At 37.7% G+C, this 22,144-nt stretch overlaps 1 protein-coding gene across 5 annotated transcripts in view; it reads right to left on the reverse strand.

Annotated features, from left to right (window-relative positions):
* Nucleotides 1-22,144, reverse strand: part of RFTN2 (raftlin family member 2) — a 93,932-nt gene that overhangs the window by 54,243 nt on the left and 17,545 nt on the right. The window contains exons 1-5 of one of the 5 annotated variants that reach the window (XM_019974424.2): nt 21,717-21,834; nt 21,139-21,343; nt 6,544-6,727; nt 4,859-4,973; nt 858-1,137 (exon numbers count right to left, since the gene is read on the reverse strand). In XM_019974424.2, the coding sequence (XP_019829983.1) occupies nt 858-1,137; nt 4,859-4,973; nt 6,544-6,727; nt 21,139-21,277 (718 nt within the window). In that variant the 5' untranslated portion in view covers nt 21,278-21,343; nt 21,717-21,834. Of the gene's footprint in view, nt 1-857; nt 1,138-4,858; nt 4,974-6,543; nt 6,728-19,089; nt 19,222-21,138; nt 21,344-21,716; nt 21,835-22,144 lie in introns of those variants that run through there. The other 4 variants (XM_019974419.2, XM_019974427.2, XM_070800080.1 and 1 more) reach the window with 4 other exon arrangements.

Genomic DNA, 22,144 nt, shown 5'->3' on the forward strand with positions numbered 1-22,144 from the left:
AAAGCTGATACCACCAGTGCATGTGGCCTCAGCACCAACCAAGACTGATCAAAGGATCAGTTAATAACAGCTAACTTAATACAGAGTCTATTCTGTGCCAGGCAGAATAAGCACTTTGTAGACATCTCATTTCTATTTATCACAGCAACACCTTTCTATAAAGACACTGAGGCAGTCTGACTGTAAACTCCTAATTCTAAGGTTTACACAGTCTTTGATTTTCTCTATTAGTGCTTTTTAAATCATGTCCATAAATGTATCAGAAAACTTAAAACAGTCCAAAATACTCTCAGTTTCTTGGGAAGACTTGCTAGCTGCAAAGAAGAATAAAACTATTGTTTAAAGTTATTTAAGGATGCAGGCACTATTGTTATATTAATTGTTTCATCATGATGTGCATTCTCATATTCCAGTTGGTGATTAAAGGAAGCCAATTAACTTCAAAGGTGAAAACCATCCATGAAATGGGAAAGGCCAAAACTAAAATTCTCACAGACTGTTTTTAGGGAAAAACATAAATCAGAACAGCTTTCTTTACAGAATCACTTTTTTGGTACACATGCACAGCCTTCATTTTACAGTGGTGTTGGTTCATGACTAAACAGAAGCCAATTTTTAACACAAAGTTTCGTTACGTGGATGGTGTATGACCATGCCAGGGATAACTGTATGGAAAACTGCCCTACCTTACACCCATCTGTAATAATTTAAAAAAATCAAGACAAGTTTATACAAGTTTATTCATTAATCTTTAGAGATATAATTTGTCTCGTATTTGTTAAAAACCCTTCAAAACATATTTTTGCTAAATTTAAAAGAATATAGATCCTATTTCTACTCTTCTTGTCTATTATTACCTTCTCCTTTTCTTGATTTAGAGAAACTGGGGCTGCCATCTCGTTCCATTTGACACTGTCCACTTTCACGATGCAGTTCTTCCTCGATTCCACTTTCAGACGATTGCCCACTTAATGTTCCTTCATTCCAGTTTTTACAGTTTTCCTCTGGACTACGTCTCACATGCAGTGTTGATTCAATGTCTCCATCGAGGTTGGTTCCATTGCAGAATTTAAGTGGTGGGTAATGCTGTGATATGAATCCAACAAATCTCATTCCTCTTTTAGCAGCTACGTTAACCTGAGGTTTAAAAAGAGATGTTAGAACAAAATGTAAACTTCATTTACATTGATTACTTTATCAATTAATCTTTAGGCTTATTAAGGAAATCCATTAGAAAAGGAGTAAATCGACCAGTAACTAAAGGCCTATTCATAAACAAACTAATGACCTCTAATACAGGACCAGGCCTAAGACAGAGTCACACTATTATTCTGACTTCTTCAAACAGAACTAATACACTTTAGAAATTATGAAAACAAGAATTGTATTTTCTCCAAAAGGTTATTATTTGGGAACAACTAATAATTCTATAGCATGAATTTTGCAGCCCTGTTAACAATGGTTTCTCCAGTTGAAGTAAAATATAAAACTATTCTAAGAAATGCTCAAAAATAACATTACCAAATACATCTTAATTAATAAAGAAGAGACATTAATTTAAAAGCAGAAAACATGCAGTCTTGTTTGCTTGATGTAGGTAAAAGAAAAATGTTAAAAGACTTACTCTTGACAAATGTGTATGCATATACATAAGCCAAATTCATACTCCCACTCTGATCTGCTCATATCTTGAAGCTATTGTCTCCTTTCTGGGCCAAATACACATAATTAGATTCAATCTTGTCAGTTACTGAGTAGGGTTCAGAAACACATGACAATGCCAGTGAAATCATTTGAGAGCTTAAGAGTGATTATTTTCACACTTGGCACTTTTCTTTCTCTGCTTTTGCATCATTTCTTTGTTCTTTTTGTGTCATGTCTTTCTCCTGTGTTAAACACACTTCTTTTGAGGGTAGGCACTATCTCACTCATTTTTGTGTTGCAATGTTTTGTACCTATATGTGCTCTATAAGTATTCGTTAAATATGTTAAAATGAAGAAATAGAAACATCTTTTATATTGTCACTACTTTAAATGTTTTAAGTGTTTTAAATTTACTTGGAAGGGGAAGAAAGAGTTATGATGCGGATTGCAAGTGCAAACATCTATAGTCAGAAATGAAAGGGAATGAAAAAGGCCAGTAAGAAGAGTGGTGAGGGAATTCCCTGGTGGTCCAGTGGCTAAGACTCCGTGTTCCCAGTGCAGGGTGCCCAAGTTCAATCCCTGCTCAGGGAACTAGATCCCACATGTCCAACTAAGAGTTTGCATGTTACAGCTAAAGATTCTGCATGCCACAGTTAAGACCATGTGTGTGTTCCAAGTCACTTCAATTGTGACAAACTATTTGCATCCCTATGGACTGTAGCCTACCAGGGTCCTCTGTCCATGGGATTCTCCAGGCAAGACTACTGCAGTGGGTCGCTATGCCCTCCTCCAGGGGATCTTCCAGACCCAGATATCGAGCCTGTGTCTCCTACGGCTCTTACATTGCAGGCAGATTCTTTACAGCTGAGCCACTGGGGAAGCCCAACTAAGACCCGTGCAGCTGAATAAGTAAATATTTTTTTAAAAAAGAAGAAGAAGCAGGGTGAAATCAGGCTGCAATATCCACTTAAAGGGGCCGACTGTAACTTAGCTCTGGCCGAAGAGGAGGGAATTCTGAGCCAGGCAGAAACTATGGCTATTTGGAGCTAGGACAAACACTGCTGACACAGTATCATTTACTCCTATAAATTAACACATTATGACTGTAGCATTGCAAGAAACCTCCAAAATAACCATAAATTGTCCTTTATATCAGGACTCCTGGGAGAGGAGAGGAGATGTGGTAAGGAGCCAGGTCAAAGTGCTTTTTCTAGGTTTTATTTGTTGATTTGGGTGAAAAAGTACAGAAGTCTTTCTCTACTACTAAAAAGTTTTGTCTGGAAAAGTTTGGCTATCTTATGGAATAGTACTGTCTTTTCCATTTTTAATTTAGAAGAGTGATGTTTTTAATGTTTTTTATTTAGAAATCCTAGGGAAAACATTTGTAAATCTAAATTTAAAAAAGAGCAAACATTGACATAATATTAAAATAACCTAAAATCTAGCTGTTCAATAATCAACTCTTTATATAAAGCATTTGTTCAAAAATAGTATTTGGCACTTATCTATTGCTCTTGTTCATACACGGGGCAATGTTCAAACATTTCACATGCTATGTTTCCTGAAGCTGTTCTCTTCATAAAATAATCCCATTACTCTAATTGCTGAAATAATAGTACTTTCCTGTTTAAATAGATCTTTAACTGTGTTCAGGAAGTCAAATGCAAAACAAGGGCTCTCATGACGATCTATTAAGACTAAATTAGCAGTTTCATTTTTGTTTCTGGAGTGAATTTATTCCCATAAAAAATATTTCCCAGAATAGTAGCAGTAAATAGTGTATGAGTACCTTGTTTATAAAAATCTAGTTTTGAAAACTGTTCCTAAAAAACCTTAATGAATGGTGACTTTATATCTAAATGGGAAATACTTAGCTGCTATAACTGGCAAAACACAAGCCACAGATAGTCTTACACGGTCATTTAAAGCTTGGGAACAACACAATAGTAACAGTGAACAAATTTCACAGTTTCTTATTTGACAGGAAATGCCTTAGGTTTTTGGCTGTATTCATTTAAATAAAGCTAAACCTTACACATATGTCAATCCAACTAAAGTTAAAAAAATCCAAACTTTAGCCATCAAATCCTGTCAACTTCAAATACTTATGAATGTACAATTTTTCAATCAATATATATATAGTGTTTAATTTTTCATTTAAGGTTTATGAAGTTCTATCGAATAGATTTTTTTCTCTCAACAGCCAATGTACTTGTCATGTTCAATGCCCATAAAGTATTCTATCTTATTGTTAGACCATTGCCTCCTTCTCAGTTTTCCAGTTGTTGAGAATTTGGCCCCTGTTTAAGGTATCTTTGCATAAACATGACTTTTCCCTTTTCAGTCAATTTCCTGGAATAGATTCCTAAAAAGGAAAATAAAATAAGATTTATGATTTTTATAACCAAATTGATATTCACTGTACTAATTTATTCCAGTGCTAACTGCATTATATATGACTATATTTGAATTTTTTCTTAAAGGTCTTTACAGCACTGAATTTAATATTTTCAACTTAATTTCTCAGTTCATACTGGTGAGGTATTACTTCTCAGTTTTTACTTACATTAAAATTTATTAGTTAGGTTGAACCCTTTGCCAAATGTTTCTTCATTATTTGTGTTTCCTTTGTACTTTCTGTGGATTGTCGGTCCATTCAAGACTGAATGTACTTTCATGTTTTTGTGTTCATTTCCTATATACTCTGAAAATGAAGCTTCCGTAAGACACATTTCTTGACCATTTCTCCGGATTCTTTTTTTCCTAGTATATAATTATATTTATATATTCAAACTCAAGTTCCTCAACTACTGTTATAATTAAATATGTCCAGTCTTTCATTTTCTTTTGGATTTTTTAAACTTGAAAAACTTAACTCTTTATTTTATGTGAAATGTGTGGAGTCTATTTTCTACCGATTGATTGCCCATTTTTCCAGCACCATTCACTAAGTAATGGTTATTTCTCCATTTTATTTATCAGGTTTGTTATGAAACCTCTTATATATGTATTAATTTATTTCTGGCATTTCTTTTCTGTTTCACTGGCCTCTATTTCTGTTTTTAATTCTACAATTTGGTAATATGCTTTGTTTTAAAGCCTAGTAGACTAAGTCACCTATCATTTCCCTGTTCTTTTTAAAGTAGGAAAGGAAACTGATGAAGAAATATGAAATATTTCTCAATATCCCATGTAAAAACATGTATTTTAGTACCTTTTCTATCAGTTCTTTTGTTACGTCATTTGTTTGTGTCTCATAAGTTAAAGGACATTCCTCAATCACAAGCCTTGGGCGTCTTTGTCCACTGGGTGCTGTCGAATGCTTCGTGCTGTAACAGAGAATATGTTTATGGTTGGAAGCCAATTGTTAATTTTTAACTAATAAGCTCATGTGAAAATGAGTGAGCTACTCACAAATAAGGTCAAGGTATCCCTTTTTCTTTGTTATTTCAACTTTAATGGTTGTCTTCTTATGTAAAATTATCAGAAAAAAACATAATAATTTTTATTTAGATTACCTTGGTTAAAATCTCTAAGAATTTAATTTCTAATTTAACATGAAAGAAAAGCTACATGTCCATTGTTTTGATAAGTTATGAGAAATTATTTTAGATCACAGCTATACCTCATTATTGTGCAAAAGTGATCCTTCTTAAGTACAGATAAGTATTGTCCTATCTTTTTCCTTTTTCTTCTTTTCTCACCTTCCCCCCTTGATTATTCTTAGCCATGGTAGGGCACTGCTAAATCTATTTGAAGTAGAGCAAAAAGAGAAAAATAACTTATCCATGGTTTATAAGATTTGTAGTTAGGACATAAAGTGTTGCTACTGTGTGGTAAGTGACCTATTTACCTAGTAATGCTTGAACTAGTAAAGACCTGATGTGGCACCCTGTCATGGATAAAGCTGGTTGTGTACATGTACTCTCAGAATGTCCAAGTGGGCAGTTAGTTATTCAGTAGCAGACAGGGTTCCTAAAAGCACATTGGGAATTTTTTTTTAAAGCCTTTTCTTTTCCCCCAATCTTTCTGTTTTCTTCTCTCTTTCCCTTATTTCATTTTCCCTTCTCTGCTTAGTCCTTTCACAGTTAAAGTGATTATTAGTCCATCACTGTAAAGAGAAAACACAATTTCTACCTTGGTCTTTGAAATGATTTTGATACAGTTGAAGAGTTGTGTAACAAATATTTAATATGTGTATCAAAGACATTGGTTTGGTTATTTTTACTTTTCCACCTGTAAGGAACAACAGTATTCTGAATACTATCAAATGTACAAGCTAGGTTAGGAAAAACATTTGTATTGTCTGGAAAAGCAGCCATTAAAATTTAAAAAGCTAAAAAAAAAATCTAAAAAGGATGACTTTTATCTCCTAGTTTTTGGAAAAAGCTGGTAAGAGATCTATCCAGTTTATAAGAACTCAGCATGTAGGACTTTTTGCTGTAGAAGTTTTGGAAGTTAGTTTCTGTGGCTACTGTTAGTAAAACTACATCGGACACTTCAGAAAAAATGCTCAGTGAAAGAGGACTTGTTCAGTCAGCTCTTTCAGCTCAGTGATTGGAGGCAGCTAACTGTTACTCCCTCATCTGGTGAAGTTGCTACAGGAGTGTTCTCGCTCTTCTTGAGTATATTTTTCTTTTCTTCTGTTCACTGACATCCTTACCAAGGACCTATTTTTGTCGGCAAGGGGCTCAATCCTGAGAAGTTTTAAGGAAGGAGATTGACATTTTCTTCTCCCAATCCAAGTTCAACTTGTTGGAAAATCTGCCTTTAAGCCAAAACCCCTAATTATCCTTTATTCTCCATCACTGGGTTCAAACTTTCTTTTCTTTTAGCCAAAGAAAACTTTCTCTCTTAACAGCTTCTCAATATGACAGTTTTCTTGAGCACCAGCCTTACCTTAATTTCAAGCGCGATAGCACCACCCTGTATAGGTAACTTGCAGGCAAGTGTTTTTGCTGCCCCACAGGTTGTATAACAGGATGAATAGCTCCAACAATATATCCTTTAAGATAGTAGTCTTCCACTTTTGTTACTATATCAAGAATGGAATTTATCTTGATGACTTCTGGGTTTGGTGAAGCTGAAATATCAAATACAGAGACATTTGCACATTCATAAAGTTGAACTATACATTATTTCTATCTATGTGTGATGACACTAATGAATAGAAAACACACTCATGCATATGACTTAATCTCAAATAAAGTTACACTAACAGGGATTACATATTTTCTAAGTTAATTCCAGAAAAAAAAGCAAAAGTAATCTTAAAAGCTGGCAGATATATAGTATTACCAATATGTCTTAAAGTGGAAATATAATACCTTGTATATATATATGTATGTTTCAATTTCTATTAAGGCAGTTTTATATTTTAGGATTTCATTTGAGTGACTATATATCCATTAATAGATATAGAAGACATATACAGGAGAAACAGTATTAGGTTTAGAAGCCAATTGTTTTTATGATTCTGGACAAGATGAGATGTAAAATTTCTTAAGAGTGATATTCATACAAATCTAAAGACTAAAAATGAAGAAATGATATTTGTTAAGCAAGAATTGTTAAGTGCTTTCTTATTTCCAATTACACTTCAAAAACATCATGTTTTAAGTTTCTCTGGGAAACTAAAAATATGATTTCTTATGGCACTTAATAAATATTTGAGTAAAGAAACTGAAAAAGTAAAGGTACCCAGAAATTCTTTTTAATAAGCAAAAATTCTAAATATAAAGGAAATTTAAATGCAAAATTTGGTATGCAGTTGAACCATCCCTTTGAAGTAGGACAAATCTGTAGAAACTATAGAAAAGTAGAATCTGTATAGTTTTCAGTAAAAGGAAAAGGGTGTGTTATATGGGAAATGAATATTTTTTCAGTATTAATTTTAAAAACAACTTCATTTTCTGTAATATTATTTCTAACTTTCTGGAAAACCACCAAGAATTAATAGCTATAAATAGAGCTGTAATTTGGTTATCTCTTGAGTAACAAGACATATGAAATTAACTCCAGGTATGGGTAGCACTGGTTGTTGGCATTCTGTTAGTGTGGTCAGTGCTGTCCAGCAAAGAGCTGCTGCCAGCTGCCCAAACACAGGAAGTAGGTTAAGAAGCAGACAAGGAAGAAGGGTCAGAGGAAATCCCCACTGGCTCTTACATTCAGATCCACGTGATGGAACAGAAACACACCACTTGGGTTCATGTGGGTTCATGCCAACTTTTCAAATGAAAATAAAGCACTCCAAGAAAAGTTATATAAACCATGATGAATCCATTTACTCAAATGTTCATCCTTTTTTGGATTTAAACTAATCTATATACAATATATTTTCATCATTATGAATAGGAATAAAAACAAAGAGAGTGATCCTGGGCTTGGAAGAAACAGCTGGATTTCATTGCAAAATGACCCAGTTCTGCCTGCTTGTGTGGCAATCACTCTGTGATTCATTTGGTTTTACTTTTTTAGTATTTAACTACCAATGCTGATTTCCAAACAAAGGAAATAAGAAACTATAAAAGAGAATAAACTGTTAAGACTAAGGAATGAAATGTAGCCTAAACTTATTTTTAGACGTCTATACTAATCCTATATAGTTCTAAAGAAAATTTCAATCTTTTAATAGATCTCATTGCTTATTTGTAGAAAATGGAAATATTTAGCATAATTCAGAAGAATCTTCAGAGTCTGGCCTCTATCTACTTACTCAGCCTTCAGTCTTGTCGGTCTTTTTTTTGTACGTCTTGCTTTGGCAGGCCTGATTTACTGGTGTTCCTGAGCCAGGCACACTATTTCATGCCTACAGACCTTCATTTCCTTTCCTGCTCCCCAAGCTGAGTTAATCACGCCTTCCTCTGTGCTGTGCATCCTACTAGCTCCCTTACCAAGCTACATTATAGTTACTTGTTTATATATCTGGCTCTGCTGTTTGACTGAGAATTCTTTACGGGCATAAAACCAGAATCACTTACCATGAGTAGAAAGTTACATATGAATAAATGCAACAAAAAGAAAACACTTGTCAGAATCTAGCGGGAGACTGTTATCTGCCAAAGGCTGAGCCACACAGCCCTAGTCTATCTTTGTCGAAAGGGAGAATTAGCCATCCAACTCTAAACTGATTAGATGGCTTAAAAAGAACTGAAAAGAGCACAGCTTTCTGGTTATGAGATTCAATGTTAGTTAATTCTGTCTGTGTGTACAACTTAAAGGCATCTTATGTTTAGTGCTAAGTCTTTTGGTAGAGGCTTGGAGCCCCTACTTGGACAGAAGTAGCAAGGAAAGGGAGAAGGCAATGGCACCCCACTCCAGTACTCTTGCCTGGAAAATCCCATGGACGGAGGAGCCTGCTAGGCTGCAGTCCATGGGGTCGCTAAGAGTCGGACACGACTGAGCGACTTCACTTTCACTTTTCACTTTCATGCATTGGAGGAGGAAATGGCAACCCACTCCAGTGTTCTTGCCTGGAGAATCCCAGGGACGGCGGGGCCTGGTGGGCTGCCGTCTATGGGGTCGCACAGAGTCGGACATGACTGAAGTGACTTAGCATCAGCAGCAAGGAAAGAGTGATGGCCTGCAAGGGGGCAGAGGACATCAGAGGGAATAAAATGAATTATGAAACTAGATAAAAGAACTATAAAAACTTTACAGTCTGAGGTCACTTAAAATACCTTCTACACTTCACTGGTCCACTTGATAATGAAGTCATTCCCTCCATTCTATTGTTTCAGAACACTGTTTTCAAAGGCAGACTTTTGTAGCACATTAAATGCAATCATGGAGAAGATGGCTATAACAAAATGACACTGGTGCTCAAAGAGATTTCCGTTCAGTTAGAGAATGTATTTCTGAGGAACACCCTGTTCTCTGGTGATGTCAGAGAAATTTTGTGACAATGGAACAAATCCAGTTTTTCTTGTCTAATCTACATCCTCTTCTACTCTCAGTGAAGTAAGGTTATTGTCTTGAGTTCAATGCAAAATAATGTTAATGCACAAAACACAAACATACAAACAGACAGAAGTTTTGGGAGGAATTACAAACTAAGAAGTCCAAGAAAGCCACAAAGGGGGTAAAGAAAAGTTGTACATCAATACTTATAAGCATATCTTAGCATAAGTTTTTGTAAGGATCATATCACTTTGGGCCCAGTGCTTTACATTAATTATTCAACTGTCTCAAATGTGCATGTTCTTCTATTTGGAGGTCTGTGTGTCTTTTGATAAATTGCACTCAGCATAGACATGACAATTACTGTAAATGCTTAAAATATACTTATTAAAGGACCAGCTGTATGAAAAATTGGTTGTAACATTAACATATTCAGTGAACAGAGCTCCAGGATGCTCACGGAGCAGCAGTTTAGAAAATAGATTTTATGGGGAATTCCGTTGTGGCCCAGTGGTTAGGACTCTGCACTTTCACTTTCACTGCTGAGGGCCGGCAAGGTACTTTGCACCCATGTGCCTCAGTTTCCTCATCTGCAAGGTGAGAATAATAACAGTCTCTATAGGGTTGTTAGGATTGAATAAATTTATATTTATAAGTTTATATGTGTTCCTAGAAAGCATCTGGCATGTAGCTAGCATGTGCTATACAACTGTTGGCTGCTTTGTTAAATAAAGTCCTTTCCCGAGGAAAGAGGGGCAGCACACTATTCTCACTGTTAGCGTTAGGATCGGGAAGCAAATCACCCGGGCTCAAATTATGCCATGTACTAGATCTGGAATCAGTTACTTTGCTTCTCTGAGATGGGGACAAATTAACTTCATAGAGTTGCTTTGATAGTAACTATAAAACATGAGCCCAGGGCCTGGTACAAAATAAACACAGAGACATCAGAGACGTGTCTCTCTGTTGGTGGCCCAGCTCAGAAAAGACGGTTTTGAATGGAAGCTGTTCTCAGAGACAAGTCATTGTTGGTTTAAAAAAAAAATCTCCAGGAAGAAGTTCATTGTAGAGATCTGGACTTATTTCAAAAGCCCAGCCTGGGTCCGTCTGTAGAATTCTAGATCAGAGGCCCTTAACTCACACTCTAGACCTCAAATCCCTAACTCACCCTGTAGATTAGGTGTCCCCAGCTCACTCTCCAGACCAGGGTCCCTAACTCACACCGATCTATTCCATGGAGTCCCAGACTCAAATGTCCAAAGGTACCAGCTTGATTAAACAAAGAAAGGGGCTGTGCTGGAGAAGGGACCTGGGGAAGACTTAATACCTCATCTGAGAGTGCAGCAGCCTTGGTCCAGTAGTTGCCATGTGGGCCCAGTGTCACTGAATCTTCTTCTTAGTGGAGACAGGAGGATGGTGGTGAGAAGAGGGCTGTGATTCACTCTGTTGGCAGACTGTCTTTCTTATCTGACATTGTGACTTACTTTAAACATGCCAGTGTCATTCAAGAAAAGTAAACCCAGGAGCAAGGAAAAGAGAAATAAATCTGGAAGTTTTGTTGAGAACATCCCTTCATGTAATCCCCTCTATTCTTAATAATGCTTTAAACTGTGCTGAAAAGAGACTGGCAACCTGATTCAGCTTAGAGACGTGAAGAAGGGTGAGCTGTGCCCCCAGAGTGAGGTATTTTCATCAGCGCTCACTAGAGTGGATAATTACGTTTCTGTGAGAGGCTTGGTGTCTGCGTCAAGCCTTTGATTTGATCTCCTTACACTGGGGTGGTAATATCAGAGACTCTATTACTTTAAAACACAGGAAATTAGCGGGGAGGTGTGGTTGTTTTGGCTAGAACTGAAGAGCACAGGCAGTTAGCAGCAGCTGCGAGCCATCTTGCTCTTAGCTCCTCAACCACCAAGAGTTCCTTCTCAGTTCCTTGGGAGATGGAACAAACGTTGTTGACAGCATTAATGGGTGGGGTTGGTTGCAATTCAATCAATGCTACATGATTGGTAAAAGCTTTATTATACCTTACAAGGCCATTGTGAAGGAAAGTATTTTGTAGTTGCTTTGAAAACTACCCACATGCAGCGTGGATTTTTTTCTCATTAAAATGTAAACATATAGAAGGTTAAGTAACGTTCTGTCATTTTTCCTCATAGTTTCTGAAATAAAATATCAGTACACTTTTTTATGGTCCTTTGCTTAAAAACTTCATAGATAAAGATCTAATTTTAAAAATACAAAAAAGTCACATTCTTTTAGTATAAAGCTAAGAACTTGTTCAATACCAAAAGCTTCGCTCTGATGATGTAACTCTATGAAAAAAGTCCAGGACATATAAATGTGTTTTTTTGTGAAGATTGGTATGTATTTTTGAAATATTTATGAAACATTATTTCCTCAGATAAAGATACGATGGCAAACACTGGCAAGTAATCTTACCATATTTTCAAAAGGGAACAGACTGTCAAAATCCATATTATATTTAGCAATTATAGTAAAAAATAACAAGTAACATATACCAGGGTATTCTGTGCCAGGCACTATGTGAAGTGCTTTACATGCCTAATATTAATAAGTCCTTACAAAAACTCCATAAGGTAGATATTATCACTGTTCTCAAATGAGGAAACGCAGGAAGAGAGAGGTTTGATAACTTGCCCAGATTGTTAGTGAGTGGTAAGGCTGTGCCCCTGATGGTGGGAAAGATTGAAGGCAGGAGAAGGGGTGACAGAGGATGAGATGGTTGGATGACATCACTGACTCAATGGACATGAGTTTGAGCAAACTCCAGGAAATAGTGAAGGACAGGGAAGCCTGGTGTGCTGCAGTCCATGGGGTGGCAAAGAGTCCGACACAACTGAGCAAGAGAACAGCAACAACAACAACAAAGGCTGTGACTGTACCAGACAGAATGACTCCATGGGGGGCTTGGGCGTGGGTGGGGCGGGCAGAGGCCCGGGCTGCGTGCGCAGGGGGAGGTCGCCCGACCCGCGCGGTCCAAAAAAAATTAAAAAAAAAAAAAAAAAGAATGACTCCATGGAATTCTTCAGGCAAGAATATTGGAGTGGGTTGCCATACCCTCCAGGGGATCTTCACGATCCAGGGATAAAACCTGCATCTCTCACGTTTCCTGCATTTGCAGGCAAATTCTTTACCACTAGTGCCACCTGGGAAGCCCTTTTAGCACCTACAGGAAAGTAAAACTTCATTTGCAATTTTGTTAATTCGGAATTTGTGCAAATTCAGACATGAGCTGCACTAAAGCTTTTGATTTCTATAAATTATTAAGCAATTTAATGTATGGATATTAAAAGGAGTATCTGGTTTACACTACTTGTCAAAATGTTTTGTTACTTAGAAATATAAACTACTATATAAGGAACATCCAAATTACATAACTTTTTGTTTTCAATAAAAGTTGCCATCTTTGTAGTCACTCATTAATATATTTAATTGAAGTAATACAGTTGTAGTTTTGAAATACACTCTAACTGGAGGAACTACATAGTTCATTATTATAGGCAGCTGTGCAAAAGATCACATCATGACCACTTAAAACTCTTGCAGTCTGTGTTCCACTGCTGCCTCCTTCATGTGCTGCACTCCACCTATTCTATTTGCAGTTCCCAAACCATGAAATATTCTCTTGTTTCTGAGTCTGTTCATCTTGTCTTTCAGCCTTGTCTTACTCCCACTCCCTACTTAGCTTTTTTTTTTTTTAACCTTTAAAAAAATCTTGTCTGGGGGTAGAAACATAACATACAGAAAGCACAAAACATATTTTAAAGTGCCAACATTTGGTAATGCCATCCATTCAAAAATCTGAAAATGACAGGCACTTCAGAAGCCTACCATTCCGCCCTTTACGATCACAATCCCTCTCTCCCACTCTGTGCTAACTTGACTTTTTCTTTTACTTTGACTTTTATGGTCCTCAATTCCTTGCTCTTCTTCTTAGTTAACTATGCTAGAATGGTGGCGCTCATGGTAAAGAACCTGCCTGCCAATGCAGGAGACGTAAGAAATGTGGATTTGATCCCTGGGTCGGGAAGGTCCCCTGGAGAAGGGCTCAGCAACCCACTCCAGTATTCTTGCCTGGAGAATTTCATGGACAGAGGAGCCTGGTGGGCTATGGTCCATAGGGTTGCAAAGAGTTGGACATGACTGAAGCGACTTAGCATGCATGCATGCAAGAATGTAAATAAACACTATAGTTCAGTTTTCTCAATTTTTGGAGCTTTATGTAAATGGAATCATACAATATGTGCTTTTGTATTTGTTTTCTTTCACTGAACATTAAGCTCGTGAAATTCACCTGGTACAGCTTGTGTAGTTATGATTTGTTTTTCTCATTGCATTATAGTAGAGAACCACAAAAGTACTGCCTATGGCCTGTTTTGTCGCATATGGTATGTTGACTCTACATTGGCTGAGCTGAGTAGTCAGGACAGAGATCACATGGGTCACAAAGCCTAAAATATTTGCTATCTGGCCCTTTTCAGAAAAAGCTGGCGTGCTACGGTTCATGGGGTGGCAAAGAGTCGGACACGACTGAGTGACTGAACTGAACTGAGTCTTACTTCCGCAGTGTAGGGTTGCATTGTATGTACAGGTACATGTGCTCAATCGCTCAGTAGTGTTTGACTCTCTGCAGCCCCATAGACTGTAGCCCTCCAGGCTCCCCAATCCATGAAATTTTCCAGGCAAGAACTGGAGTGGGTTACCATTTCCCACTTCAGAGGATCTTCCTGATCCAGGGATCGAACCTGCATCTCTTGTGTCTCCTGAACTGGCAGGCTGGTTCTTTACCACTAGCACCACCTGGGAAGCCCTGCATAGTATGATATACCATAATTTACTTTTCCAATCTCTTGTTTGTAGATTTCTGAGTTGTTCACTCTTTTGGGGTTATTACAAGTAGTCCTTCTATCAGTATTTTTGTATGTGCTGCAGGTGAATGCGTAGTCACGCTTCCACTGGGATATGGATCTTTGCTAAAGAGATAATGACAAAGCATTTTTTTTTCAAAGTGGTTGTACCAGTTTACAAATACCTGGTATCAGCAGTCTTTTGACATTTTAGGGGCTTCCCTGGTAAAGAATCACCTGCAATGCAAGAGACCTGGGTTCCATCCCTGGGTTGAGAAGAACCCCTGGAGAAGGGAATGGCTACCTACCCCAATAGTCTGGCCTGGAGAATTCCATGGACAGAGGAGCCTGGCAGGCCACAGTCCATGGGGTCACAAAGAGTTGGACATGACTTTCATTTTCTTAACATTTTAGCTGTTTTTTGGATAATTTGTAGTGGTTTCTCACTGTGGTTTTAGCATGCATTTTTCCTGATTACTAATGAAGCTGAGCACAGTTTCATATGTCTGTTGGCCATTTGGATTTCCTGTTTTGTCATCTACCTGTCCAAATTTCTTGTCTGTTTTTCTATTCAGTTGTTTTTTCCTTCTTGATTTTCAGTTTCATTTTATGTATTATGGATACAAATCTTTGTCTAAGTTCCACTCATTCTTTAGATGATAGGAGGTGGCACTTAAAAATTTTTTTAAAAACATTTTTTAGCAACTAAGCAAGCTTTTTTTCTTAAAAAATAATTTTATTTATTTATTTTTGACTGTACTGGGCCTTTGTTGCTTTGTGCGTGCTTCTTCTTGTGGTGAGTGGGGGCTACTATTCATTGCAATACGTGGGCTTCTCATTGCAGTGGCTTCTCTTGTTGCAGAGCACTGACTGTAGGGCACGGGCTTCAGTAGTTGCAGCACGTGGGCTTAGTAGTTGTGGTTCCCAGTTTTAAAGCACCAACCCAGTATATGTGGCACATGGACTTAGTTGCCACGATGGGCATGTGCGATCTGCCCAGACCAGGGATTGAACCTGTGTCTCCTGTATTGGTAGGTGGATTCTCTACCACTTGAGGGAAGCCTGAGGTGGAATGTCTTTTAAGGAGTCTTTCTGGATCTACCTATCAAGTGGAGGTGCTCTTCTTTCCTCCTCTACAACCCTCAGATTTCTAGCAAAGCCTGTATCACAGCATAGAGTGTTTGCACCATAAATGAATACCCCACAGCAGGATGCTCGCTACGATGCAGGTTCTTACAAGTCAAGGACTAGGGTTTACTTATCTCTGTATCCTCATTCTGAGCTCAGTAGGTGCTGAGTAAGTGTTAGTTCAGAGAATAAATAAATGTCCACCCAGATATAAGAAAAAACCCCAATATAATGTAGATTGCCAATAGGAATGTATTTTCCTCCCAACATCAATATTTATTCAAGTGGGTTGAAAAGTGAAAGTGAAGTTTCTCAGTGGTGTCCGGCTCTTTGCGACCCCATGGACTGTAGCCTACCAGGCTCCTTGGTCCATGGGATTTTCCAGGCAAGAGTACTGGAGTGGGTTGCCATTTCCTTCTCCAGAGGATATTCCCGACCCAGGGATCGAACCCAGGTCTCCCGAATTGTAGGCAGATGCCTTACTGTCTTAGCTAACAAGTGGGTTAATTGTATGCTATTATCAGAGATTCCCTACTCCCCCAGGTCAGAATAGGATCTTTCTCTTCTATAACAGTCTGAAATTGTGAGGTTTTATTACGTTTTTAAACCAAAATATCCCACCAATTTAAACATAAGGAAAGTCTGTATGCAGTTTTTCACCTGGTAGGAGTTTGCACTAGGGACCATGTCAAGGATTCTGTTGACACTTGAGTAAATTTAGCAATTTTTGCTATAAATTTCTTTTTATGTAGCATTTTACATTTGAAAATCTTTTGACAGCTTGAGAAAATATTCAAGAACTTATGAGTCAAACAGATACAGAAAATTTAGTTGGACTGATCTTCCTTCTTTCCTTCCTTCCCTCATTTCTGACACTTTATTCATCTCTTGTTGATTTTTAGATGCATTCTCTTCAGTGCTGCATTTTCATTCTTCTTGAAAGTTCTCTAGTATTTAAAATTACTGATCATTTCTTCCCTTTTGAAACCCGTCCTTTCCTTGTTTTCTCTGGTGCTATATACGTTGCAGTTGTCCTCAGACTCTGTCATTTTTGTTGGAGGTGGTTTAGTTGCTAAGTCGTGTCCAACTCTTTGCAACCCCATGGACCGTAGCCTTCTAGGTTCCTCTGTTCCATGGGATTCTCCAAGAAAGAATACTGTTGTGGGTTGCCATTTCCTTCTCCAGGGGATCTTTCCAACCAGGGAATTGAGCCCAGGCATCCTGCATTGTAGGCAGATTCTTTACCGACTGAGCTACAAGGGAATGACTTGTAGACTCTGTCATTTTTGTTGAATAGTCCTCAATACCATTAAATATGCCTGATGACTCAGCCCAAGACACTTATGCTCTGCCCATATTCTCCTCTTTAAGACTTTATTTACTTCAATTCCTCCTGGAAGTCATCATCTCCAGCCGTGTACCTGTAACTCTCTCTGCCAGGATGTTCCACTGCCACCTCACAGGCAGCGTGCCTGGAATGGAATTGCTGTTTCACCCACTGACTCTTTGTGGGATGCCCCTTGTACTGTGGGAGGCATGGTTATTCCCACAGTTACTCAGGCTCAGAACTGGGAAGTCATCCTGGATTTCTCATTCTTTCTGTCCCTTCCTATCCAGCCCACCATAGGCTAAGTTCCTCTTTGGTAATGTCTCTTACAAATGCCCCTTGTATCCTCTCCTCATTGCAGGTCCACACTGTCAGTTGTGTTCAACTCTTTGCGACCCTATAAGACTATAACTCGCTAGGCTCCTCTGTCCATGGCATTCTCCAGGTAGAAATACTGGAGTGGGTTGCCACGCCCTCCTCCAGGGGATCTTCCCAATCTGGGGATCTTTCTGATCCAGGGATCTTTCCGATCCAGGGATTGAGGCCGCTTCTCTTATGTCTCCTGCACTGGCAGGCAGGTTCTTTACCCCTAGCACCTCCTGGGAAGCCCATTATTTCAACACCAGTTATTGGCCATCAGTCTTGTGCCAAACAGTGTGCCAAACACAGCAATGCAAAGGTGGACACGGCATACTTCCTGACCTTGAGGAGTTCATAATCTTGTCCAGTCTGACCAATTAGAATTTAAAGTACCAGAAGGCAAAAACTATGCGTTATTTCTTTTTGTATTTCATTGCTTATCAGCATCTTCTATGGAATCCATACATCAATATATTTATTACTGTAACAATGATAACAAAAGACAATGAGAGTTTCTGTTCTCATAATAAGAAAGCTAGCCAGGGCCCAGCAAAATTTTTCTCAATGCGTTTTTACATAATTCTATTAGAAAGTCAAATAAGGAAGTTACCATCTGTCCTTCTTTTGGGTTTCTAATATTATAGAAATTTCTTTTTAATCATAAAGATATACATGCTCTAAAAATCTTTAAGGCCATGGTTATTCAGATTATTTTCTAGGATTGCACAAGAAGGCACACCAACCTTTCTGGATCATTTGCAGAGTTCATTGAACTTTTCACTAATAAATTCTGTAATATGTGTCAGAAATTCTGACACACACTCTCATTAATACACATGTATAGATTACTATACAATAATTCAGAAAATTTATCACAAAGACTGTGCTGAAATCTCAATAGTGCAATTAGTAGACCTGGCCTAAAGCTAGGAGGGATAATACTTAACTTTTATTAAGTGCTTCTGTGCATGGGTGCTCAGTCACTCAGTCATGTCTGACTCTTTGTGACTCTATGGACTGTAACCTGTCAGGCTCCTCTGTCCATGGGATTATCCTGGCAAGAATACTGGAGTGGGTTGCCATTTCCTCATCCAGGGGATCTTCCTTACCCAGGGGTTGAACTTGTGTCTCCTGCATTGCAGGCAGATTCTTTACCACTGAGCCACCTGGGAAGCCCTGCTTACCAAGTGCCAAGTACTTTTTCAAAGAGATTATTTTGTATAATCTCCTTTAATCCTTAAAACAATTCTATTATGTAAGCACCATTAGAATGCCCATTTCATAGATGAGGAAGCTGAGATACAGCAAAGTTCATAAACTTGCTAAGTTAGTGAGTGAAAGAGTCTAGATTCAGAAGCCAGGAACTTGACTCCAGACCCTTGTGTGCTTAATGATTAGACTATTATTTCTCCCATAGGAAATAGCAACCCTCTCCAGTATTCTTGCCTGGAGAATCCTAAGGACAGAGGAGCCTGGCAGGCTATAGTCCATGGAATTGCAAGAGTCATACACAACTTAGCAACTAAACCACCACCACCACCAGAGATATATAAATAATGGCTCAAAGTCCCCACAACACTAAAAAAAAAGTGTGGGAAAGGCACACACACACACACACACACACACACACATACATGCAGAGGGAATGGAACTAAATGGAAAACAAATTGTTCAAGATAATTATACCCACTATAACACAGGGCACTGAAAATTTCAAAGGGTCTCCTGCCCCACTGGGACTAACTCCCTATCCCATGTTCTCTGTTGGGAAAAAGTGGAGAATAACGTAAGAGACAGACTCTTCATGAGCACACACAGCTGTCGCCACCAGACCATTTTGTTTCCTGGAAGGTTACTCACTGCACATGGCCTCTGAGAGGCAGAAGATGCCACTATTCAGTAGTCCTTACAGCAACTCCAGGTCAGAATGGCTGGGGCTAAACGTAGAAGGCTGGCGTGCTTTAACCCCCATGTGACTCACTTCTCTGTACACTAGAGGAATAGGTGGGGGTGAGATACAACAGAAGAGAAAAAGGTGATTTGTGGAGCTGGGCTGATACTGAGTTTTGGCTTTTGAAGCAAAGGCAGAGACACAAACAAAACAAAACCGAAAACATGTGGAAGAATCGGATAGAAAGAGAACACCAGGAGACTAGGCGCCTGGACCAAATAGGAACCAGGTGCAACTTTAAAATAGATGCTTGCTTTCTGAGTTAGCATTTGCAAACTATGCCCGTATCTCCACTTTATATTGTAATACTCTGTCATCTCATCCAAACACGTAGAGTGAAAGGTAGAAATTTTACTCCTTTCACAGAGAAAAGGGCTTCTAATAATAACAAAACCAAAATGACTTCTGAAGAAAACTGTAGATTTTTCTGATTCAAGGATGGTTGCATTTAAACAAATTTGTTTGACATTGCTAACACTGTTGGGAAGAAATAAATCAGAAAAAAAATTTAAGTTGCTTTAAGACCTATGGGGATTTGTGCAGCAAATCTTAAAGCACAGATCAGAATGGCTGTGGCCTAATCTTTATGAACAGATAAGGTTTTGAGGTTAAGGAAAATATGTGTTTGTGTCCTTGAATTTATAAAAATCAGTCCTAAATAATTGACAACAATCAATGGAGAAAATATAGCACCACATTACAAATATTTTCTCAAATGATGGTTTTTGAAAAAGTATAGAAAAATTCATTTGAGTAGTTACTTCTCTGATTATCACCATTATCTTTATCTACTTTTAACTTTCATCATTAAAAAGAAAAGTAAGAATACTGACAGTTTTCCTTTTGGTAGCCTTAACCTTAGGTAAAAATGGAAATGTAAATACATTAAAAATATATGTACAGACTTTGCATATGCCTCTGGAAGGGAGTTTGCTGGCTAGCTCAGTTTTTGACAAAGAAAAATGGGCTGCTCTTGCTACTTGCACAAAGATCCACTGTTTACAGAACAAACCAAAAAATGGAGAATTTGTGTTTAAAATAAATTAATATCCAGCCTGATAATATACTTAGTATAAATCTATTAACTGATAAAATGTGCAGCTTATTAGAATTTAAAAGCATAACTTGCCAATAAGAACTTAATACTAATATCTGGAAATTCTAATAGCAAGCAAGACAGTCAACTTCATTTTTAGTACCCTATAATTAAAGATATACTTCTGCTTTTTAAAAACTCAGTTTTATCAATGTCATTGTACAGTAAAGTTTCCAAAAGGAGTGAGGTAAAGTTTTTGTGAAGTCGAGCTGCCTCTGTTCTGTGCACAAGGCTGCCATCTGGGCTTGTTTATTTGTGTTTCCAACTTTCTGGAACAGGGAGTTTCTCTGTTAGGGACCGGGTATCAAGCAAAGGAAGTATCTTACAGAAGACTATAGTTTTTTCTTTTTTACTGTATTTTCAAACTTCAGGTTTAGTTTGGTTAAAAATATCAAATGACTAGCACAATACAACATTTAACACAGTTGGAGGCCTCAGAATCGTCTTAGCAAATATTCTTCCACAGGATGCAAGTAACATTTCCTACATGCCACCTTCTTGTGCCTTTCAGATCTTTTTCAAAACATAAACTGTCATTAAGGCTATAGCTACTTGGCCGAGAAAGCAAGCGTTTTTCATGAATCCTTCTACAAATAAGCATTTGATTTAAAAGTGAAAGAACTGTTTCCAAGCAGTTTTTCTAATTTTATAAAGTACATATGAGCCAAATTTACAAAAAACAAAGCAAACAGAACTGAAATCTTTCAGAATGTAATTAAGAAACAAAGCATTATTGTTAGATTGATTGCACAATCTAATTATGAAGCACCATGTAAAAAGCCACAAACCAACCCTTTAAAAAACTAGTAGTCCTTTATCTTTGAAATCTTTCATTTAACAAATAAAATAGAAGCAAAAATACCTTGTAATGTAAAGTCCAGCAATACATATTCGTAAGCAAATTCTGTCTTTGTTTCCACTTGCGGTCTCTTCAGGGTAGAAAATATTTTTCCAGGGCTGCTATCATCAGGGTCTTCTAGCTTTCTAAGTCCGCACCCCATGGCAAAATCTGTAAGGAATTAAATTGCAGGATAGGGGAGGGAGACCAGCAAACTCTGTTGTTTAAGCTGCAAAAAGAAAGTTACAGACTTAACTGCTTGGATTTTTTCCTCTAAAACATAGATACTCAAAAAGAAAACATTTGAGTCCAAAGAAAGGAGCTGAAGATTTTTTCTATCCATTTTGCTGTAAAGTCGCTGAACCCATGATGATTAAGCTACAGCTCTGGGAGGCTGGGCTTGATCTTAGTAGAAACATGCAAGCTGCTACAACTTAGCGGAGAATTTCCATGCCACGTCAATTTACAGCCAGCCCCCTACCAGAGTTCTGTCGCTCAGGGCACCAACAGTGCTTTGTCTATTCCAGTTGGCTGGATGATAAAGAAGGTGTCCAGAAACGGAAATAAAAAGGCAAAAGTGCAAATCAGATGGAAATACCTACAAGTAGAGGCTATATTCAGACATAGTGGCATGCAATTCTTCTTCTGTTTTCTCTTTTCCCTCTTTCTTGTGCCCACCCCCTCCTTCCTCCCTGCTACTACCAAGAAAGCAATAGGAGAGAGAGAGAGAGAATGAAAAAAATGGATTCTCAACGTGGTTGGAAACAAAAATCATTTCCAGAAAGGAAGTCAGGAAACTATTTCTGGAGTCTAGAAAGAAAAAAGTTAAAGTTAAAAAAAAATTCCATTCTTAGTCTTTAGATAGCACTTTTGAGGATTTCTTTTCACATGAAGTTTTTTATTTATTTATTTTTTTGTTGGAAAAATCATATACTAAACTGCCACAAATAAAATGTTTATATTAAACATAATAAAAAGATTTAACTGCAAAGAGACATTAATGTGGATTATTAATTTCATTAACATCTAC

Source organism: Bos indicus, chromosome 2 (genome assembly GCF_029378745.1).
Source record: "Bos indicus isolate NIAB-ARS_2022 breed Sahiwal x Tharparkar chromosome 2, NIAB-ARS_B.indTharparkar_mat_pri_1.0, whole genome shotgun sequence".
NCBI lineage: Eukaryota > Metazoa > Chordata > Mammalia > Artiodactyla > Bovidae > Bos > Bos indicus.